General features: G+C 43.9%; 1 protein-coding gene across 1 annotated transcript in view; it reads right to left on the bottom strand.

The window, feature by feature from the left end:
• The window catches only part of B3GAT2 (beta-1,3-glucuronyltransferase 2), a 76,264-nt gene that overhangs the window by 12,817 nt on the left and 41,048 nt on the right, over positions 1-22,399 (bottom strand). Inside the window, exon 2 of the mRNA XM_045069385.1 lies at positions 14,125-14,269. Coding sequence (XP_044925320.1) covers positions 14,125-14,269 — 145 coding nt within the window. The remainder of the gene's footprint in view (positions 1-14,124; positions 14,270-22,399) is intronic.

The raw sequence follows: 22,399 nt of genomic DNA, 5'->3' as shown, positions 1-22,399 counted from the left end.
AAAATAAAACATTTTTGATTTCTAAGACTTATTCTTTATTTAATCTATAAACAATTCATTTGAATCTTTACTCTGAAAACAAACCATCACAGAAACCTAAGTCTTCTAAGGAAACTGTCAGGATGCTGAATCAGGATGGAAAGAATCAAAGATAAATTAAGAAGCCTTAATTAACTGATACTAAAAATATCCATGATGGATTTTTTTTTTATAGGTTGGTGGCAGAGAACTAAGACACACCTAAGATTGAAGTTCAGAAGGGGAAGTAGTCCTGTTGGCTCAAAAGCCAAAAGGACTCTGATGGGACATGAAGTGTCTGTATTGAGAATGGCTCAGTCAACAAGGTTGATGGTGTCTGATGAAGAATCATGGTCTCATGATTTATTTTGCCTATGAGATTTTCTGCTTTACCTTATCCATGAATACTACCAAATGTGCCCCTAAGCCACTCTATTGCAACCCAGAAAATATAGCAGAACCAGAGAAGAAGGTATCTGTATTCCTATTCCTCAGACCCCAGCACATAGAGTAAAATAATTTTTCAAATAACATAAAATAACGATGTAGCAAGAATATGGAGAAATTGGAACTCCTGTGCATTGCTGATGGGAATGTAAAATGATGCAGCCACGGTGGAAAAAAGTATAGCAGTTCCTCAAAAACAAACAAACAAACAAAAATCAATAGTTTTTTGACAAAAATCAATTGTCCATATGGACAATACCCTATGGTCCAGCAATTCTACTTCTAGGTGTACATTCAAAAGCACTCAGAGCAGTGACTTACAGTTACTTATATGCACATGTTCACAGCATTATTCACAATAGCTGAAAGGTGGAAACCCAAATGTCCACCAATGGGTAAATGGGTAAACAAAATGTGGCCTATATATACAATGAAATATTATTCAGCTTAAAAAAGGCATGAAATTCTGACACAAGCTACAACACGGATAAATCTTAAAGACATTATGCTAAGTGAACTAAAAAGGACAGATAGTGCATAACTCCACTTACATGTGGTTCCTGAAACAGTTCAATTCATAGAGCTAGAAAGTGGTTCTTACCAGGACTAGGGTGGGGGGTGGGGCACTAGTAGTGTTTTAATGGTACAAAGTACCAATTTGTGATGATGAAGCATTTATGGAGATGGAGATCACTGCATGACAGTGTGAATGTACCTAATACTATCTCCTACTTAAAAATAGCTAAAATGGTAAATTCTATGTCAAGTATGTTACACCACAATTTAAAAAGGTTAAACTTGCCTTCCCGGTGAAAACCGTCTTTTCGATTGCTGGTGGTGCTTTTCAGTTGTTGTAATTTTAAAAACTCCTCTCCTATGCTCAAGTTCTCTTCTTGCTCGACCCATAGAAGTGTTTTCTATGGAAATTAATTTTACTGAACATTCGCGAACTTTTTCAGCAGGGGCTATCCCACCTCCAACCTCCAGATGAGACTCAGTGGGTGGCAGGGCAAGAGGCCACAGCTACGAGCCCCCGGAAGAAACGGAAGAGTAGCGGCTGACCACCTAAACAAGCTGTTCTTATTTCTAGCTGCACTTTATCATCACTTCAGGCTTTAAAAAAAAAAAAAAAGGAAATTACGGACACCCCTCCCCCACTAGCAGCCACACCCAAGGATTATGGTTAATTATCAGTGAAGAAGCCCACAGATAGATGTTCTCTCAAATTCTGATGTGTTGCCAGGTTGAGACCTGCCGACTTAGACGCTCTTTAGAGAGCTCTCTGGAGTAGAACTCAACGTTCAAAAAACCTCACCATTTAGAAATAATGGCATGGGTGCCCTGGTGGCTCAGTCAGTTAAGCGTCTGACTTCCTCTCAGGTCATGATCCCCGGGTCTTGGGATCGAATCCTGCCTAGGGCTACCAGTTCAATGGGAAGTCTGCTTTTTCCTCGCTCTGTGCCTTGCCCCCTCTCCCTCTCAAATGAACAAATAAAAATATTTTCTAAAAAGAGAAAGAATGGCAATTAGGGCTTAAAAGGAATAAGAAGCTGTAAAACTTTGAATTTTGATAATCCTTAAACCAGAAATAAAGACAAGTTAGAATTCAAGAATTCAGCAAACATTTGTTCAAGCGGCCATGCCCAGGCAGGTAGAAGAGATGACGCCTTCCCCAGTGGAGCTCCCCGGCTCCACAAGCAGAGGAAGCCTGGGGCAGGCAGGACACCCATGTGAGCACTACCCCGAGGAAAAGTGCATGAGGGAAACGTGGGAGCAGCTTCTATGGGCATGGAAAAATCGGGAAAATTTTCCCAGAAAAAGCTATTCCTGGGGGAGAGGGGTTGGGAGAAGTGGGGTGGGATTATGGACATTGGGGAGGGTGTGTGCTTTGGTGAGTGCTGTGAAGTGTGTAAACCTGGTGATTCACAAACCTGTACCCTTGGGGATAAAAATATGTTTATAAAAAATAAAAAATTAAAAAAAAATCTAAAAAAAAAAAAAAAGCTATTCCTTTACTGAGTCTTGAAAAGGGGCTAGAAATTACAAAGGCAAACCTGGGAAGACAAAGTGACATTCCCTTTTCTGGAAGGCAGCGTGTGCCAGTCTGAATTACCTTGGGCCCAGGAGCAGGCGGCAGTGCTCGGCTGACCCTGGTGGTGGGTCAAGGTGAAGTGATTTGAAATGAGGTGGACTCAAGTGCACAGCGTCTGGGGTTCGGTGATACAGCTGCTCAGGGAGCCCAAGAAGAGCGCCCGCTAAGTTCAGCTTCTGAAGCCAGTGCAGAGACTTGACCTCGCCAGCCCCCAGGTCAACCACGCATGGCAAGGACCGTTAATTCACACTGTCTGCCTCTTCCACAGAGTCCAAATGAAAATTCTATCTCCAGACGCTCTCCCACAAACTCTTAGGAAAGTCAAGGTGGTGACAAAGGATGTTTCTTCCCTCTCGTGACCCGATTAGAAAGTGTGAGAATCATTCTTTGAAATCCTTCCTCCACGTGTCATCCATTATTATGAAATGATTTGTCATCTGGGAAATCATGAAATGAACATAAATCTACTTCTCAACTTTCTAATGATCTTCTGTTTTGGTTTTCTCTTATTGATCAGTCTCTTTTTGGAGTACTTAACCTAAAGCCAGGGACGGTGTTTATCTCCACATGCCATCCTGCACGCAGAGCTCGGTCCCTGAAGGATGATGAGCACAGTCCACCAGTCAGGACAGACACAAAGTCCATCACAAGCCCAAGGCAACGAGTTCACATGCTCCTAGGTGTTACCGTCAGGAATGATCTGAAGCGGCTCTGTGTGGTGAGAATTCAAACACTGACAGAACAGCAGAAACTCCTGCAGAATCTGTTCTCCTTTCAACCTCACCACAACCCAGAGGGCAGGTGGTTGGACCCCTAATCTCTAGGTGGGGAACCTCGGCAAGCCCGGCCTGCTGTGCCCTGGCGGAGCGTGGGTGTCAGCAAGGCCCCTCCCCCACAGTCCATCTTCATCAGTGCTCCGGTCCCCACGATCGTCAGCCACACACAGCACTGGGCCAATTCCCCCAGACAGGCCTATGAGCCATCTGAACGCAGGGGACAGGGGAACACAGACACGGTCTGATCTTGCTTCTTGGTGAAGAGACCCACCATTCAACAGAGCTGTTCCAAGTGCCCTGACCTTGATGTCGTATTCTGTGAGGAATTCCATTTCCCATTCTGCAGATGAAGAGCACGGAGGCTCCCTGATCAAGGACTCAGGCACTTGGCGGGCAGTGGGAGTGCCATGTCTGGAGACACACTAACCAGAGCCAGGTCACCGTGCAGCTTTGGACAAGTGACTTCGCCTATCCATGCCTCCCTTTCCTTGTATTTAAAGGAGGAGGAGAATATTAGCAACTCCCTTGCCAAACGGAGTGAAGACAGAACAAGAAAAGCACCCAGAGCACCAAAGACTGCCCGATGCCTGGGATACGAGCCTGATGCTCCGCGAGCGATAATCATGAAGTCGGCTGGGCTTCCCAGAGAAAAGCGACAACTACTCATTCTCAATGCTTTATTCGCGGAAACTCTGAGCGATACCCCTCCACTTCCACCAAGCCCTACTTGAACACAGCCACCGCGCCCTCAGCTGCCCTGGACCAGCACGCAGACATGCAGGCACTCCTCACCCCACATGCCCACCATAACCCCGCAGAGATGCGGTCCCTGTGGACAGAACGGAACACGTCGACGAGGCCACTGAACACCTTCTGGTCTCCAGAATGTGCCTCATTCTGGATTTGTTACCTAACCAACGGGCAACAGGCTGCCCTTCCCCCCAACACTCCGTGACCATCCCCGTGGCGTCTAAGTTCTCAGGACGGAATCACCATGCCCCCACAGCTCCACTTCTGTCCCAGGGAGCCCACACACTGCTCCAGTGTCAGTCACGCCGCACCAACCTAAGGACAAGGTCCCACGATGGTCCCCAGACCCTGCACTGAACCATATGACACGCTGTCACTCTACTGAGAACACTAATTTTATCTTCCTTACACAAAACAGTCACACATGGAAAACAACACATTTAATTTACAAACGGCCTCAAAGTGGCAGAACAAGGTTATTAACCCCCTTTAAAAAAAAAAAAAAAAGATGTGAGAGCAAAAGAGAGTAAGCAAGTGTGCACTAGTGAGTGTAAGCGGTGGGAAGGGCAGAGGCAGGGGGAGAGAATCTCAAGCAGACTCCCTGCTGAGCAGGGAGCCCAGACGCAGGGTTCAATCCCATGACTCTGAGATCATGACCCAAGTCAAAACCTAGATTGGGACGCTCCACCGACTGAGCCACCCAGCTCCCATACCTCTCTTTCTTGCAGTAATTATATTCATGAGGCAAAGTAAAGTATTGCCAATTCTGGCTATGTTCATTTGGTTTTGTTGATCTGAACCCAGGCTGATGTTTACTACTATATTATCTACCGAGAAAGGGTTTTGCCAAGGAAATTAATCCAGACAAAATTCCTTCTCAGGGGCGCCTGGGTGGCTCAGTGGGTTAAGCCGCTGCCTTCAGCTCAGGTCATGATCTCAGGGTCCTGGGATCGAGTCCCGAATCGGGCTCTCTGCTCAGCAGGGAGCCTGCTTCCCTCTCTCTCTCTGCCTGCCTCTCTGTCTACCTGTGACCTCTCTCTGTGAAATAAATAAATAAAATCTTAAAAAAAAAAAAAATTCCTTCTCAACAAATATCTAGAGAAAGAAGGCCCCATGTAACTGTGATTGGCTGAGAGCCCAAACTCCACAACCCTCCATAAGGACAGAACACGCACAATGAATCCAGAGCCTGGAAACTTGTCAAGCAATGGGATTTTCTTTTTTTCTAATATGAAGATTCCTATTTTTATTACTATCTTCCTATTTTTATACAGCTGACATTCTGGTTAACAGAATGTTCTAATTACCTGAATCACCATATACTTCTGCACCTAAGTTACAACTCAAAGTATAATTTAACAAATTATAATAAAACCAAAATTAAAGTTAACATGTCCACTATCACCATATCATACAACATTGTTCAACTAGCTAAATTAAAAAATGTCACAAATCCAGGGCACCTGGGTGGCTCAGTGGGCCTCTGCCTTCGGCTCAGGTCATGATCCCAGGGTCCTGGGATTAAGCCCCTCATCAGGCTCTCTGCTCCTTGGAGAGCCTGCTTTTTCCTCTCTCTCTGCCTGCCTCTCTGCCTACTTGTGATCTCTGTCAAATAAATAAATAAAATCTTAAAAAAAAAGTCACAAATCCCCCTATACCCACAGAAATGAAGCCAAATTTATATTTCATCAATCAATCCTCATAGGCTTCCCCGAGCTTGCCTCTTGCCTGAGAGCCGCATATACCCTGAGGTTTGCTGTTCCCTGAACTCGCTCGGACCTGGGTCTGCACCTAAGGCCCCCTCCCATGCTGTCTTCCACAATGCCCTTGCCAAACTGTCCTCTGCAGCACTTCTCTTTTCTCTTATATAAACCCAAAACTTCCCATTCATACCTCATTTTCTATGTCATGGGACAGAAATTTACACATTTATCATAACTATTCTCTCTCTGCTAGATACCAACTACTTGGGGGCAGGGGCTGTGTGTTCCCCACAGGCTCTATGCTCCCACGGTCCCACATTGCTGACTGTGGGACTGCATAGCATAGCAGTGTCTGCGGGATTCAGTCCACGGTGCTCCTCCCGCCCCGTGAATATCCAGCGGACAGCCAGCCTCCAACAACCAGCCTTTCCACCTTCCCGGGTCTCGGTTTCCTTAGTTACCTCATCTCCTTATTAGGAATAAGAGGTGATTCTGCCAAAGTCAACTTGTCCATCTGAAGTCCCAGTCCCCCCAACCCCCTATTTCTTCTTCTTTGGCACTTGAACACATCTCTTTTTCTCACAAAACTTCAGCTTCTCTTCTTTCATTAAAGGAAAACAAAAAAACACTTCTCCTACGCCTTGAAACGGCTACCATCTCTCTTCCCTTCTCAACCCTGCCATGTTTCTTGAAAGAGTGGCCTTCCTGCCTCTTAGTGGTGCTCGCCATCCCCACCCCTGAACACACCATTCATCCTACTTCCCCAGAGATCTCTTCTAAAGCATGGATCTAAGTTTCATTTTAAAAAGGGACCTTTGCATCTCTAGGGACTATACTGGAAATGGGGATAAGCCATAGGGATGGAGAAGGTAGGTGCCAATAGAAAAAGTATAAATACAGTGGCCCACGTACAACCTCAATCCTTAGACTCAAAACCCGTCAAAACTCATGCCACCTTTGAGTTGGACCTCAAAAATAATCCCCCTGTCCTTCTTGGACATAGCCCCCTGCAGCCCTCCCAGCTACTTTTTCCATGACATCCTCTGTGATCACTGTCCTGAAAGTGGAACCTCCCCAGTCCTCTCCTGGACTGAACATCCACTTCCTCTTGCTCTACTGGAAACTGAACTTTCCTTGGAGGAGTCTGCCTACTTCTTACTCCTCTTGAATTCAGGCCCTCCATCCTCGTACATCCCCCATTACAGGAAACAGCCTAATTGCCAACCATCTTAATGACACCATCTGGATGGCCGGCTCTCACACTCCCACACCCACCAAGCACCCTCCTCTTTCACATCCATGACACAAGGTAGCCAATAGTCAAATCCATGACTCAACCACCTCTTGCCTCTGGTTGCCTCTGCCCTTGGCCTGAGCCCTGCTCCCTTCCCTGGCCTCTCCCCCTGCAGCCACTTGAAATGGCTGCATCCTGGGATGCCCTCCTGGGAGCTCAACTACTTCCAGAGCTTCAACACACCCATGTCCACAGGACTCCAGTCCCAAAAACTGAAAGTCCTCCTAGACTTCTCAACCATCTCATAATGCATAAATAAAATGATTTCATCCCTTCACAATCATGTCTTATTTTTACAAGTCAGGCAAACATCCACAGACAAAGCTGAAAGTGACCCTGAGACATAACAAATATGCCCTCTGTTTTTTGTGCAGGAAAGCACTGGTAAAACAGGGACATGGTAGACACCCTTCTTTAGGGTAGGAAAGCTATCCTTTTTGAGTCCGTGGTATATTAAAAAAAAAAAAAATTATCTGGTCTTTGTGCCTCATTCTTTTTTTTCCCCCCATTTTATTTTCTTTTCAGTGTTCCAGCATTCATTGTGCACCACATCCAGTGCTCCATGCACTACATACCCTCCATAATACCCACCACCAGGCTCACCCAAGTCCCCATCCCCCACCCCTCCCAAACCCTCAGTTTGTTCCTCAGAGTCCACAGTCTCTCATGGTTTGTCTCCCCCCTCCGATTTCCCCCAACTCCCTTCTCTTCTTCTCCCGATGTCCTCCATGTTATTCCTTATGCTCCATAAGTAAGTGAAACGATATGATAACTGACTCTCTCTGCTTGACTATTTCACTCAGTATAATCTTCTCCAGTCCCATTCATGTTGATACAAAATTTGGGTATTCATCCTTTCTGATGGAGACATAATACTCCATTGTATATATGGACCGTATCTTCTAGATATATACAGAACATTCTACCTTAAAACAACAGAATACTCATTCTTCTCAAGTGCACATCGAACTTTCTTCAGAATAGACCACATACTGGGTCACAAATCAGGGCTCAACTGATACCAAAAGACTGAGATTGTTCCCTGCATATTCTCACACCACAATGCTTTGAAACTGGAACTCAACCATAAGAAAAAGTTTGGAAAGAATTTAAACACTTGGAAGCTAAAGACCACCTTGCTTAAGAATGTTTGGATCAACCAGGAAATCAAGGAAGAACTTAAACAATTCATGGAAACCAATGAGAATGAAGACACTTCGGTACAAAACCTATGGGATACAGCAAAGGCAGTCCTAAGGGGGAAATACATAGCCATCCAAGCCTCCCTCAAAAAGTTGAAAAATCCAGAATACACCAACTCTCTTTATACCTTAAAGAACTGGAGAATCAACAACAAATTAAATTAAGCCAACCTCACACACAAGAAGGGAGATAATCAAGATTAGTGCCGAAATCAATGAGATAGACAGTAGAGACATAGTAGAACACATCAACAAAACTAGAAGCTGGTTTTTTGAAAGAATAAGACTGATAAACCATTGGCCAAAGTAATCCAAAAGAAAAGAGAGAAGACCCAAATTAATAAAATTATGAATGAAAAGGGAGAGATCATGACTAACACCGAGGAAATAGAAACAATCATCAGAAATTATTATCAACAGTTATATGCCAATAAGTTAAGCAACCTAGACAAAATGGATGCATTCCTGGGAACGTATAAACTTCCAAAACCATATCAGGAGGAAATTGACAACCCGAATAGACCAATATCTAGTAACGAAATTGAAGTAGTGATCAAAAACCTCCCAAAAAATAAGAGACCAGGACCTGACAGATTCCCTGGAGCATTCTACCAAAGATTCAAAGAAGAAATAATACCTATTCTCCTGAAGCTGTTTCAAAAGATACAAACAGAAAGAAAACTTTCAGACTCTTTGTATGAAGCAAGTATTACCCTGATCCTCAAACCGGGCAAAGACCCCACCAAAAAGAATTCAGATGAATATCCCTGATGAATATGGATGCCAAGATTCTCAACAAGATCCTAGCTAATAGGATCCAACAGTACACTAAAAAGATTATCCACCATGACCAGGTGGGACTTATCCCAGGGATGCAAGGGTGGCTCAACATTCTCAAATCAATGTGATAGAACAAATCAAGAGCAGAAGAGAGAAGAACCACATGGTCCTCTCAATTGATGCAGAAAAAGCATTTGACAAGATACAGCATTTGTTCCTGATTAAAACGATTCAAAGTATAGGGATACAGGGAACATTCCTCAACTTTATAAAAGGTATCTATGAAAAACCTACAGCGAATATCATCCTCAATGGGGAAAAGCTGACAGCCTAATTCTGGGTCAGGAGCTTTTATTATAAAACCCTTAGCATTTCCTGAGGGATGGGAGTGACTTTGTTGTGCTAAGGAGGTGGCTGCAGAGGGTCTCTGGAGAGTTCCAGAGGGGGGCAGGTTCCTGGAAAAACCAAGCACAGGATTAGGGGGTCAGAACATGGGGCCATGTCGGACCATGCCACAGGATGGTGCCGACCTCTGGGGATAGAAGCTGGAGACTGAGTTCCATTGTGTGGCCACTGAGTCATCAATGTGCCTCATAATGAAACTATCTAAAAACCCTGGAGGCAGACAAACCATAAGTGACTCTTAATCTCACAAAACAAACTGAGGGTTGCTGGGGGGAGGGGGTTTGGGAGAAGGGGGTGGGATTATGGACATTGGGGAGGGTATGTGCTTTGGTGAGTGCTGTGAAGTGTGTAAACCTGGTGATTCACAGACCTGTACCCCTGGGGATAAAAATATATGTTTATAAAAAAATTAAAAAATTAAAAAAAAAAAAAAAACCTGGAGGCAGAGGGTCTGTGGAACTTCCCATGCTGTGAACACATTAATGCACTGGGAGGGGGCTAGAGCCTCGTTCCGCAAGGAACAGCACAGCAGCTCTGCATTCTCTACCAGACCTCAGCCCACGGGTAGGGTATCTTCATGTCACTGGTCCTAATTTGCACCTTTTGTAAAAGAACTCTAATAATAAATAGAGCACTAACCTGAGTTTGTTTACTAGTCCTGCTAGCAAATTGTCAAACCTGAGAGAAAAACAACAGATTTACAGCTAGTCAGGAGTGCAGTTGGCCTGGGACTCCCAAATTGTTGTTGGTTAAGCAAAGGCAGTCGTGTGGGGACTGCCTGCTAACCTGTGGGGTCTGAGCTGACTCCGGGCAGTTAGGGCAGAGCTGAACAATGGTGCACCCCGCTGGGTTTTTACTGGAATGGAGGCCCTACTCTGGGCCAGGCACTCAACTGGGAACCCTATGGGACTGTCATTAAAGGAGCACAGAGCCCTGCCTGCCACCTCACACAGAGTGAGAATTCAAAACAGGGATCTCAGCCTTAAGTTCTGAATCTGAACAAATCCACACCTCTCCGGTGAGGCTCAAGATTATTTTAAGCTCAGTTCTTTCAAGCAATGGTTCTTATTGACACCTTCCTGGAAGTGGCCAAAGGCAGTCTGTCACTTGAAAATGACACCCTGACTTCCAAAGAGAGCTAAACACTTTGTGTGGAGTGCCTTGCTGGCGTCAGTCAGAGCTAACTGGTCAGATGCCCAAGGGGTAGGAGCCGAAGCCCGAGCCTCGGGGCCCGCAGCAGGTGTTCCTGGGTCTCCCTGCCCGGAGGAGCAGGGTGGCCAGCAGCCAGGGCAGAAGCCGCCTGCGTGCTGCTTCCCCGGGCAGGGATGGCCACGGCCGCGCTCCCTCCGGAGCCATCCTGTGGTGGTTATCTAACTCAGGGTTTCAGTAGTCATCATTCGTAAGTTTGGGATTTTTTTTTTTAGCTTTCGCCCAGTGCGACAATCTCTGCTTCGGCCATTAACACCCCCACACGTACCTACACGGTAATTCCAGAACAGTGTTTCCTCATCTGAGAGCAAAGATTGCCCCTGCCGAGTCCAATAGGGCAAAGTAAAGACGGACACAGAGTCAAACTCCCTGAATGGCGTCAAACATTACAGTTCCGAGGTCTGATACTCAAATCAGCTTCAAGTAACAGGCAAGGCTGTGACTTCACAGAAATCCAGGCGGGACAGACCCCGACGGGCTTCCAGTGAAGGGGCTCGCCACCCCCACAGCAAGACCGTTGTGGAAATGTGCCCTGATGGTGAGGCGTCAAGTCTCTCCCTCAGCTCGTGGGAATCCAGGAGAGGCCCAGGCTCCAGCACGGTCCTCTCACTCCTCTCCCACAGACCGTTTCCTGAGCAGTGGCCCCGACTGTCCAGAAGCCAGCACGAAACTGGCCTTCTGGCTTCTCTCTCCCCTTCTAGACACTGTGAGTGCATGTAACTTAAAAATGAAATAGGAAGTACCGTTTGTCTGTGAAGGTCTGTGAGGTCTTGCCTTGCTTCCCACAGAGAATACGCGAATCTTGCGTGAAATGTAAACAAAGCTGTGACTTTTTAAGTTTTAGGAGGAGAACAAACTCCCTCCAAATCAGAATCATCACCTGATCAACCAAATCACTCTCACTTAAAGGCTTCCAAAAATACTAATAATTTACTGAAAACTAATTTGCAAAAGCAAGTGCATGTGTAAAAAAAATAATTTAGTGTGGCAAAACCTATTTTCTTAGACACAGAAATTATATTCCTATTTTGAAACAAGGATAATTAATAGGCAAATTGTTCCTATTTTATGATAGTCCTTATATTATGCTTTGAAAATACACTGAAATGTTCACAAAAAGCCAAACATCAGTCATGTCATAGATCAAAGTAAAAAGGTACCAAATATCTTGTCACAGGTCAGGCCTAATGCATAAAACCCATGTCCCTTTCTTGAATTTTAGATATATCTATTTGGATCCAAACTCTGCGGGGGGAATCAATGCAAATATTCAGTGGGTTTACTGGATACTTGATCATCTACGTAAAAGTTCTTATAATAAAACCCAGAAAGACTTAATCTAAGTTGTCCTCACCTTGAAGCTACCTTGCAGGGCTGCAGGCAGAGATCCTGTGTATAAGGAGACACGTCTGCAGAGCCTGTGGTGAAGCAAGGCTCTGGGAAAGGTAAGGGCCAAACACCTATCAGCTGGCTGCTTTAGCAGTCTCAACTCCTCACTTAGGAACCAGGGACCTGGGCACCTGAGTGGCTCAGTCAGTTAAGCGTCTGCCTTCCACTCAGGTTAAAAAAACATGAGGTCCTGGGATCAAGTCCCGCAGTGAGTCCTGCCCCTGTGGAGCAAGGAGCCTGCTTCTCCCTTGGCCTCTGCCTTTCTCTCTCTCATGAATAAATTAATAAAATCTCTTTAAAAGAAAAAAAAAAAAAAGTGACCAGGGACCTGGCTTCTCTTTGAGCCTGCCAAGGACAGAAGCCTGGAGAAGGAAGAACACACCAGAGAAGACCCCAGTGGTCATTCACGCTACATCTCATTCTACACATGGGGAAACGAAGTCCTAGAGAAGCAAAAGACTATCTCGAAGTTTTCTGCTCAGTTATACTTTCTCTCAGCAAGAAACCAGATTCTCCAAAGACACAGCCTTTTAATTTCAGAGCGATGAACTCCCCATTTCATTGAGGAAAGGCCTCTTTGGGGAGCCCTCGGGACTTCCAAGTATGGCTGACCTCGCTTCTGTCTGCCTTCAGGTGAAGAATTTGGTGGAGACGGCACTCAGCCCTGAGGCTGCAGGGACTGAAGACCACAGGGTAAGGCTTATATTGGGGGAGGTCAGAAAACAGAGAGGGGAGCCCAGGACCGGGTGACCAGGGAAGGGAAAGAGCTCCAAACTGTCCCTGGGGTCAGAGACCATGAAATACATTTCCATAAAACTGACACAGGAAACAGGAAATGTTTGTTAAACACCGAGTAAAAATATCCTAGTCTGTTCCCTCCCGTGATGCAGGGCAAGGGGCCCCCCATAGCGTCGTGCACCAGAACTCGCCCCAACAACGCTCACTCCTCGCACTCTTCGTAATCTTGCTCCCTCAAATTTATAGGATCGTCAAAATAAAAGTGATGAATCCAGTTCAGGACGCAGTCTTTGTCCCATCAGAATTCTGAGTGCCGCTGGGAAATACACACAAAGGACTGGCCAAGCACAGGATGACAGACGGACAGACAGAGCTGTGTTCTAGAGTTGAAGATGGAGATTAACCTTGAAGCTTTTCTGCCTCCATCTTCTAGGTTGTAAATGTCAGTGATTTTTCTTGCCTCTAAACCTCATGTTTTAAACTGCATCCTTCCACAGTTACCACAGGCATGGTCTTATATAACCCACTGAAAAGGAGTCACTTTATGATAATGTAGCATTTTAGGATTTGTGGACTACTACAGGTCTTTCTCAATTGAGTGGGTTAGTCAGAGAATAAAAACTTCATTTTTTTAGAGGGGGGGCGGGCAGATAGAGAATCTTAAGCAGACTCCACGTCCAGCATGGAGCCCAACGTGGGGCTTGAACTCACAACCCTAAGATCCTGAGCTCAGCCAAAATCAAGTGTCAGACTCTTAACTGACTGAGCCACCCAGGTGCTCCAGGGGACATAAACTTTAAAAGACAGTTATACTCAGTGAAGTTGAAAAACCAGAAACCCAATTTTATGTTTCAGCTATTAAATATATCAGTAAGCACTGAATTTACCAATTAAGCATGAAAATGATTAGCTTGTCAATTTCACATCACTATTAAACTTACCAATAAGCATGTTATATACTGAAACCAAATGGACTCCTAGAGAGGGGAACCAGAAGGCACAGGCAGCAGCCCCGGTGAGGAGGGGCCAAGTCTGGTTCCCACCACTGACCAGACACTCAGCCCAGCACCCGGCACATACACGCTTGTTGAAGAGATGGCCGCATGGACAGCTGACTAAAATGGGACGGAATAATCATTTCTAAGCACCCATGAAGTCCATTTCTACTTGAATTAATCAAAAAGCCTGTTTCGAAGGTTTACTTTGTTTCTCTGCTGAATAGAATACGACGTAGGGTCTTTCGAGGCTTCCTTCCTCCAGCACACGGGACCCCTGGAAGAACAACCAGGGAGGAGCAAAGGTCACCATCCACACTCCTCACCTGCCATGTCGATGGCAAAAGGCCTGTCTGCTCTCCAGCCGGTGTACCAGCCCACGACTTTGCCGTTTTCCACCAACGGACGTTCATAGCGTCGCCCACCAACCAGGCCCACCGGCCAGACAGAGACTTTGCGTGTAGTTCGCATCTATAAAAAAGGGGAAAGAGATGTGGTTTAAGTTTCCTGAGGGAAAACAACTCGAAGGGAGGAAAGAAATGTGAACCGCATAGAAGAAATGGGGTAGTGGGGTGGGGTGGAGGCGGGGCATAGATTTTCAGAAGCTGAAGGTCCTGACAGAATACTTCTACTGGCAGAAGTACTGCCGCCCGATGCCCGGCGGCTGGGCGCCATCAGCCACCCTCTGTCACAGAGTCTGCTGGTGGCTCAAGGCTTGAGAGAAAGGAAGTGGGTGTCAGTATCTGGATGTCACTTATTTGAAGCTAAGTTGTGACTGTCAAAAATATTTTCTCTTTGCTTCCAAGTTGAATCTTCATACTTGGCATCTTTGGAAGTGAAAGGGTTGACTTCCCTTTAGGAAACTTGACTCCTCAGTGACAGCAAAAAGTTCACTGAAAAGCCGCAGGAGTTGCCTTTCTATGACTGGTTTGTTTATACAGACACAGAAATATTGGCTGACGGTGTTACTAATGGCATCCAGATAGAGGGGACGCTGGGCATCCTCGAGAGAGACCAAAAGACAAAAACCCCACACCCTACATTCCACTTTTCAAGGGCAACCGAGCCCAGCTAGAGGAGGAAAAGCATCATGAGGGCAGCTAGAAAAGCTCGCCTTCTCTCTTCCAGCACACACTGTAGTATCTGGTGGAATTCTGGTTAAAGAGGGCCCTCCGCTGAAAGTGATTTACTGGATTTCTTTAAGGGAAAAGACATGTTCACAACAAAGCTTGCTGATGGCAGGGAAGAATTCTGGGGGGAAGCCACCATCACCACCTTCGAAGACATGTGTGAAATAGACCGGAAGCAGCCCACAAGACACCTTCCTGCTAACTAGAAGCTTCCCTTTCCTCAGGCACATACGTATACCAGGCCCAGGCCCAGGGCTTGGCCATTAAAGTGCTTTCAGCTCCACTCACCCTCTCAGCTGGGGGTGTCCTTGGGCATAACCGACTCAGCTGCATTTGGTGGACTGTTGTAATGACCATTTCAACCCCAAAGCTTTTTCTCCCCCTCCAACACCAAAGCTTCGTGCTCAGCACGAGTCTGCTGGAGATTAACTCCCTCTCCCTCTGCTCCTCTCCTTCTTGTAAGCATGCGCTCTTTCTCTCTCTTCCTAAAATAAATAAAATCTTAAAAAAAAAAAAAATCTTTGCCTAACTCAAAATCACAAGAGTTTTCTCCTCCTCTCTACAAGTACTATAGTTGTCGCTTTTAGGTTTATGATCTATTTAGGCTATGATCTAGTTAGCATTAATTTGGGAGTGTGCTATGAGGGGCTGACTGTATCACCCAAGCACCCCTGAAGCTATGTTCTTTCTCCTTTTTTGCATACAGATATCTGATTATTCCAACCACAGTATGTGAATGGATATGTGACTGCCCCAGAACTGAACAGTCTTTGCACCTTTGTGGGTTTATTTATGGACATTCTCCTCTGATCTGCTGGTTCCTTTGTTGATCTTGATGCTAACACCCTGTCCTAACGGTCTTTGCACCTTTGTGGGTTTATTTATGGACATTCTCCTCTGATCTGCTGGTTCCTTTGTTGATCTTGATGCTAACACCCTGTCCTGATTTACTGTGGCTCTAGAGTACTCTGGCTGTCCAGCAGTATTAATCCTTTGTTCTTCTTCATCAAAGTTGTTTTGACTGTTCTAATTCCTTTTCCTTTCCATATGAGTTTCAGATGCACCTTGAACATTTTAGCAAATTTTTATTGGGATTGCATTAAATCTATGTAACAGTTTGGTGAGAACAGATAGCTTAACAAAATCGGGTCATGAATAAGACATAGTTCTTCATTTACATAGATTTTTCATTTTCCTCAGCAATGTTTTCATGATTTAATTTTTTTTTTTTTTAGATTTTATTTATTTGATAGAGATCACAAGTAGGCAGGCAGAGACACAGGCAGAGAGAGAGGAGGAAGAAGGCTCCCTGCTGAGCAGAGAGCCAGATGTGGGGGAGGGGGGGTGGATCCCAGGACCCTGAAAACATGACCTGAGCCAAAGGCAGAGGCTTAACTCACTGAGCCACCCAGGCACCCACGTGATTCAATTCTTGAATCAATATTAACATTTAATGTTTTGTGTCCTATGTCATCTCCGTAGGTGGGGAAAAAAAAACCCAGAAAGTTTACTAAAATTTCCACAGAAATTTCACCCTCCCCCCAACTCACTCCACCTTCAAACTCCTGTTCCCTCACACACTGCAGAAAGTGTAAACATTTCTATCTGTCTTATGTATCAAACATGCAAACATATGAAAAAACTAGAATCTAAATACAGGTGTTTTTCTTAAATTGATGTAATGGCCTTATATCTATCTCTAAGGTATTAACAACAGTACTGTTCTTTTTTGGTATTTCCTTAAAATGTGCATGATTTTTCAGCTCCTAAATTGTTTTTGCCCAGAGCATTAAATTTTCAAATCTGCCAAACGCTGGGAAACAGACCCCTTCTCCACCTTGTGTGTCCTCTTGAAAATGCATAGGTTGTGCCCTACATATGTCAGGTGCCAAAAATTCTTGATAAGCACCAGGTAGTAACTGAAAGGAAGACCACGTGTAACAAGCAAGCAGTGTGTGCCTGTGCAGGCCAAGGGACCAGCTCACCATCAGAAGAGGAGAAGGACAGACAATAAATGAACAGAAGTTTAAAATGATTTTAAAATAGGAATGGAGAAATCACCATTATGGAGAATAATAAGCCAACTGTGAGACCACTAGCGTGAGGGAATTAAACATGGCCAAACCTGTGTTGTGGCAGGCTTTTCACTTAAACCGGGCCAGGAAAGACATGCAGGATTTGGCCCGCAGACTTCAGAAGAACCTCAGGTTCTAGGTAATGAGATGAATCCAAGAAACAAAACTTCCCATTTCTGTGCCAGTTTCTTGCTAGAAAATGCAGGTTTGGCTTATCACATTCCAAATTCCTGAGAGCAGCTCAGAGCTAACACTTACTTATGCTGGATTTTTTCAGAGAAGGGTGTTCAAAGGTGAAGGAGTGACTATCTGAACACAGGTGATATGGCAGGATTATGTATGCAAAATTTAAAAAAAAAAAAAACTTGTCATTTAAGTAGTTTAATACTTTGGAAGGATCCAGATGCCCTTGCCATGTGTGCACGGCTCCGAGAGTCAGCGTGGAACGCTCCATCAGAGTTAGACACATGCCCCTCAGTACCCCTCCACTGTATCACATGGAATGTGCCAGACATTTCAAAGGAAAATAGCACAGCTATTTACAGAACTTCTTCATTTCACCCCTGGGAGATATCCTTTGTTCTGTGTCCTTTTCGCTCAATCTATGCTCTTTAAGAATTCCTCAGCAGCCACCTTTTCTGAGAAGGGGGGAAGATAACAATGACTGTTACTATTAAAAGTAAAAGCACTTTCATACAACTGAAATATTCTTGGTATTTAAAATTTTTGTTACTTTATTAACACAAAATAATAGTTACATCAGGGGCACAACCTCAAGTGGCTGTGTGAGCCCCAATCTAAAACAGAGAACTAAACCTCTAGACAGAAGAGGAATAGGAAGCAATTCACATATTTCTAAGAGTTACATTATTAAAAATAGATCCCCAAGGCATTCTCCTTTTCTTTAATGCCAAAGTCATAATCGGTCATTTATTTCTCCCACTACAACCTCCATTAAATAGACAGGACTTGCACAGCAATGTTAACCAGCCAAAATCGTGGACTATTTTCATAGTCCCAAGGGCTACTAAGGACACAAAAGATACCTCTGGTACATCTCCACACTCTTCCTAAATGCCATTTAAACTATCGAAGGGCAGGCCTGCCTCATTGGCTTACCTAGCTGGCTCAGCTGGTTAAGCAGCAGTCTTGATCTCAGCGCAGGTCTTGAATTCAGGGTTGTATGTTCAAGCCTGCGATGGGCTCCACTCTCCAGTGCTGTGGAGACTACTTTTAAAAACACCCAAAGCCAAAAACAACAAGAAAAACTATCCCAGGGTAGGTGGTAGTTGTTCATCTTCATCTTCTCCAGAAAGGAGGAAAGCAGGTAACTACTTCCCCCACCTGTGTCTGGTGACCCTCACCAACAATCAGCCCCTGGGTTTTGTAGCCAACTTTTTTTTTTTTTTTTTTTTCTGCAGCTTTACAACCTTTTGGTCCCTCCCTGGGGAACAGCTAAGAGCCAGCTCCAGGGACTGGAATACTTCAGAAGATCACACTAGGCAATCATCAGAATGCCCTTAAAGCAGAAAGAGTTAAACAAATGCCTTTCTCTTTCTTGAAGACACACCACTATGGTGAAATCTTGTCTTATTTTTTCTAAAGGGAAATGAATAAAGTTCTTAATTTTCTGAAATTTAAAATGCTGTAAGTGAGCTGGGGAAATCAGAGGGGGAGACAAACCATGAAGGACTGTGGACTCTGAGAAATAAAACTGAGGGTTTTGGAGGGGAGGGGAGTGGGGGTTTGGGTGAATCTGGTGGTGAGTATTATGGAGGGCACGTATTGCATGGAGCACTGGGTATGGTGCATAAACAATGAATTTTGGAACATTGAAAATTTAAAAAATTTTTAACTAAATAAATAAAAATTAAAATGCTATAGGTAACCTTAAGGAGAATTACCATAAAGAATGACACTCTGTATCCTGCTTTTTTAACACTGCAGTGGGAAAGAAAAACACCCTAAATCCAAAAGGATCAAGTAAACGGAAGACACAAGGAAAGAGCAGGACAAATACAAGGAAGAAATACAAAAATGATGACCTGGAGTTGAGTATCCTTCTCCAATTTCACTGTCCATAAACATCTGATATTTCCAACAGAGAAACTACATTACATAATCCAACATACCCATAAAATCCCTTGGGAACAAGTTCGAAAATTAATGTCATATCTGTGTTTTCTTTCTTGCATCTGCCCCCTAAAGGTTTTAGCATCCTTCAACTCATGGACACTTGGCTCAATGCTATTCATTCCAGAGTCCTTCACGTATCTTTATATTGCCTAGGATTTTTTTTTTTTTTTTGCCTGATTTCCCTATACCTCCATTCCCACAGCATGAAATTTGAGGTGCATAAAGTATCTAAGAATTGTAGAAAGTAGAAATGTTCCTAATGTTATATTCTAAACTCATCTCCTATGTTATTAGTTAGAAGATCAAGTTTAACATTTCTTCCATTCCTGCTGTATTTTTTCACTAAACCATCCATCACATAATGTGTGTCCAGTGCTGTGCTAGGCCCTGAGCAAGGCTGACAATGTTCTCATTTACCAAGCCAACAATCCAGTAGAGAAAAAGCAATGACACGTCAAATCGCAAAATTAGTTACTTAATTTCTATGCTGATAAGGGCTGCAAGGGAAGAAGATGGTCTATAGGAGCAGGATGCAGAGGATCTGATGTGATCTGGGATCTGCTGAAGTTTCCTTAAGGACATCAGCATGAGCTAAGTCTAAAGCCTGAAGCATGAACTACTGTGGACAAGAAGACTAAAAATATTCCAGGAAAAGGAACTCAGGTCCATGGGCTCCTGACAGGGATATTCCCCTGCATTCTTTAATTAAAAACAAAACAGAAAATCTATTGTGGACAGTGGCTGTTAGGAGTCAAGTTTCTCACTGTTGTATTAAGAATTTATAGACAAACAGAAGAGAGAGCTAGAATTATCCATGTGGTTATAGATTAGAGCTGGAGGCATCAATATGAACTCATTTTTAGCTGAAATGGCTATACAGATAGATGTGTCTACATGGGTTAGTATCACAGATAGTTATACAGATGGTTATTGAGATGGTTATACAGATAGAGAGATGTGTATACATGGATTAGTATCACATGTTTATTTCCTTGCTCTATCAGCAGACAGGGCCCAGAAATAATGACACTCCAGTAGCAATGAACACACCTGGTGCCCAGATCTTGGTTTCTAATACCATACTCTAATAGAAGGAACCAGACCCACTCACAGAAGTAGCTGATTCTAGGTCTGAAGCAAAAAATACACAAGACATATCCCAAGGTATCTTTACAGTCAGAAAGTAAGGAAGTGCTCAAGAACAAAAGCAAATAAAAAACTGCACATTGATCAGAGTATATAAAAGACATGCAGGAGTCAACTGAAAGAGCTCCAACTGGCCAAAGCTGGAACAATGTGTGCAAAACAAATTAAGGAGTTATACCTTAAAGTATAAAGTAAATACTAAACACTAATATAACCTGAAATATATAAATGACTGAATACATAAGTAAATGGACAATAGACAAATCTCCCATTCAGGTGCATTCCAAAAAATTTATGCAGATAACTTCCCAACAAGGAGGTGGAATGCATTCCTTAAGTATGAGCTGCACACAGTAACTTCTTTCCAAAAGAAAAGCTTGGAAGGAAGTCTGGAGTGGGGAAGGTGCTTTACAGTAAAGAGAGCTGATGAGACAAATGATCAAGGTTAAAATCAACATTGGTAAGTCATGTTGATAGAGTGCATCTTTCTTATGATGTACCAAGAAAGGCTACCTCTATGGTCTTTTCTAATATCATTCTTCAATAAAAGGAACCAGGGCTTCTTGGATAAATGGCTGATTCTAGGAGTGGGCAGAACAGACACAAGGTGAGCATGAAGCATCTTGTAATACCAGGAAGTAAGGAAGTGTTGAAAAGCAAACAAGCAAACAAGAACCTCAAGCAAACCCACAGTGATGGATGTATGTCAAAAGGACACAACCAACTGAAAGAGTTCCAATGGTCAGAACCAGAACAACTTGAGTCATAAAATAATGTTGACTCTCTGTACCCTTGATGTGATGTTATGAACACAGCACTTACCACAGTGGTCTTCTTCCTTCCTTGAAACCAGTAATCCCACAATCTACTCAGGAAAAACATCAGACAAATTCCAATAGAGGGGAGTCCTCTAATACACTTAACAAGTGCTCCTCAAAATTGTCAAGATCATTGATAACAAGAAAAATCTGAGAAACTGTCACAACCAAGGAGAACCTCAAAAAACATGACAACTCAATGTAATGTGGTATCTAAGATGGGATCCTAAAACAGGAAAAGGCCATCAGGTACAAATCAAGAACATCTGAATAAAGAATATACTTTGGTTCATACTGGTTCATTAATTGTAATACATGGTACTGTAATAATGTAAAATGTTAATAGAAGAGGAAACTGGATATGAAGTATAGGAAACTTTCTAGTATCTCCTCAGTTTTTCTATAAATCAAAAACTTCTGTTTTTTGGAGAGAGGGAAGATGGAGCAGAAAGAGATGGCAGAAGATCCTGAGCTCACCCCCTCCCAGGGACAAACCAGGACAACTACATATACTGCAGCTCACTCTGAAAATGACCTCAAGTCTGGGAGAACCAACCTTCCACATCTAAAGTCCTAAGGAGAAGTCCACATTGAATTGAGTAGGAGGGGCAGAGATGCAGCTGGGAGCCAAACCTCCAGCATGGCTACCCACAATCAGAAGGGACATTACAAGCATGAGCAGCAAAGGGATCAAGGCCCAAACCAGGAATGCCCAGCCCTGAGGACCTGCACTGGGAAGGTAAGTCAGCACAATACTGGCTTTAAAAGTCAGCAGGACTGAACTCCTGGAGAGCCAGAGAGGCCATGGGAAACCAAGTCTCTGCTTTAAAGAGCTAGCACACTGTATCACTCTGCACAAGACCCAGCACAGAAGTAACAGTTTGAAAAGCACCTGGGAGTGAAAAGCACATGAAGATTTACTGACTAATTTTAGTACCTGTGCCACAAAGGCAGGGATCTGCGGGAACTTTCTCCAGGAACAGTAGTGCTGCTGGGCACAAATTTTTTGCTCTCCTTCAGCCCACATAAGCAGCTGCACAAGTAACATTATACAGGATGGACCACACAAAATAAGTCTCAATACATTTAAGATTGAAATTATATTCATCTTTTCCAACCAGAAATCAATTACAATAAAAGAAGCAGAACACAAATGTGGCACTAAAAAGCATGGTACTAAACAACCAAAGGGTCAACAAAGAAATCATAGAGAAAAACAAAAAAAATATCTGAGACAAATGGAAGTGGAAACACATTGGTTCAAAATCTTTGAAACACAGCAAAAGCAGTTCTAAG

This window comes from Mustela putorius, unplaced genomic scaffold (genome assembly GCF_011764305.1).
Source record: "Mustela putorius furo isolate JIRA1106 unplaced genomic scaffold, ASM1176430v1.1 tig00003927_pilon_pilon_pilon, whole genome shotgun sequence".
NCBI classification, from domain to species: domain Eukaryota; kingdom Metazoa; phylum Chordata; class Mammalia; order Carnivora; family Mustelidae; genus Mustela; species Mustela putorius.
Note: the sequence above shows the minus strand (reverse complement) of the source record. Positions and strands in the feature narration are given on the sequence as shown.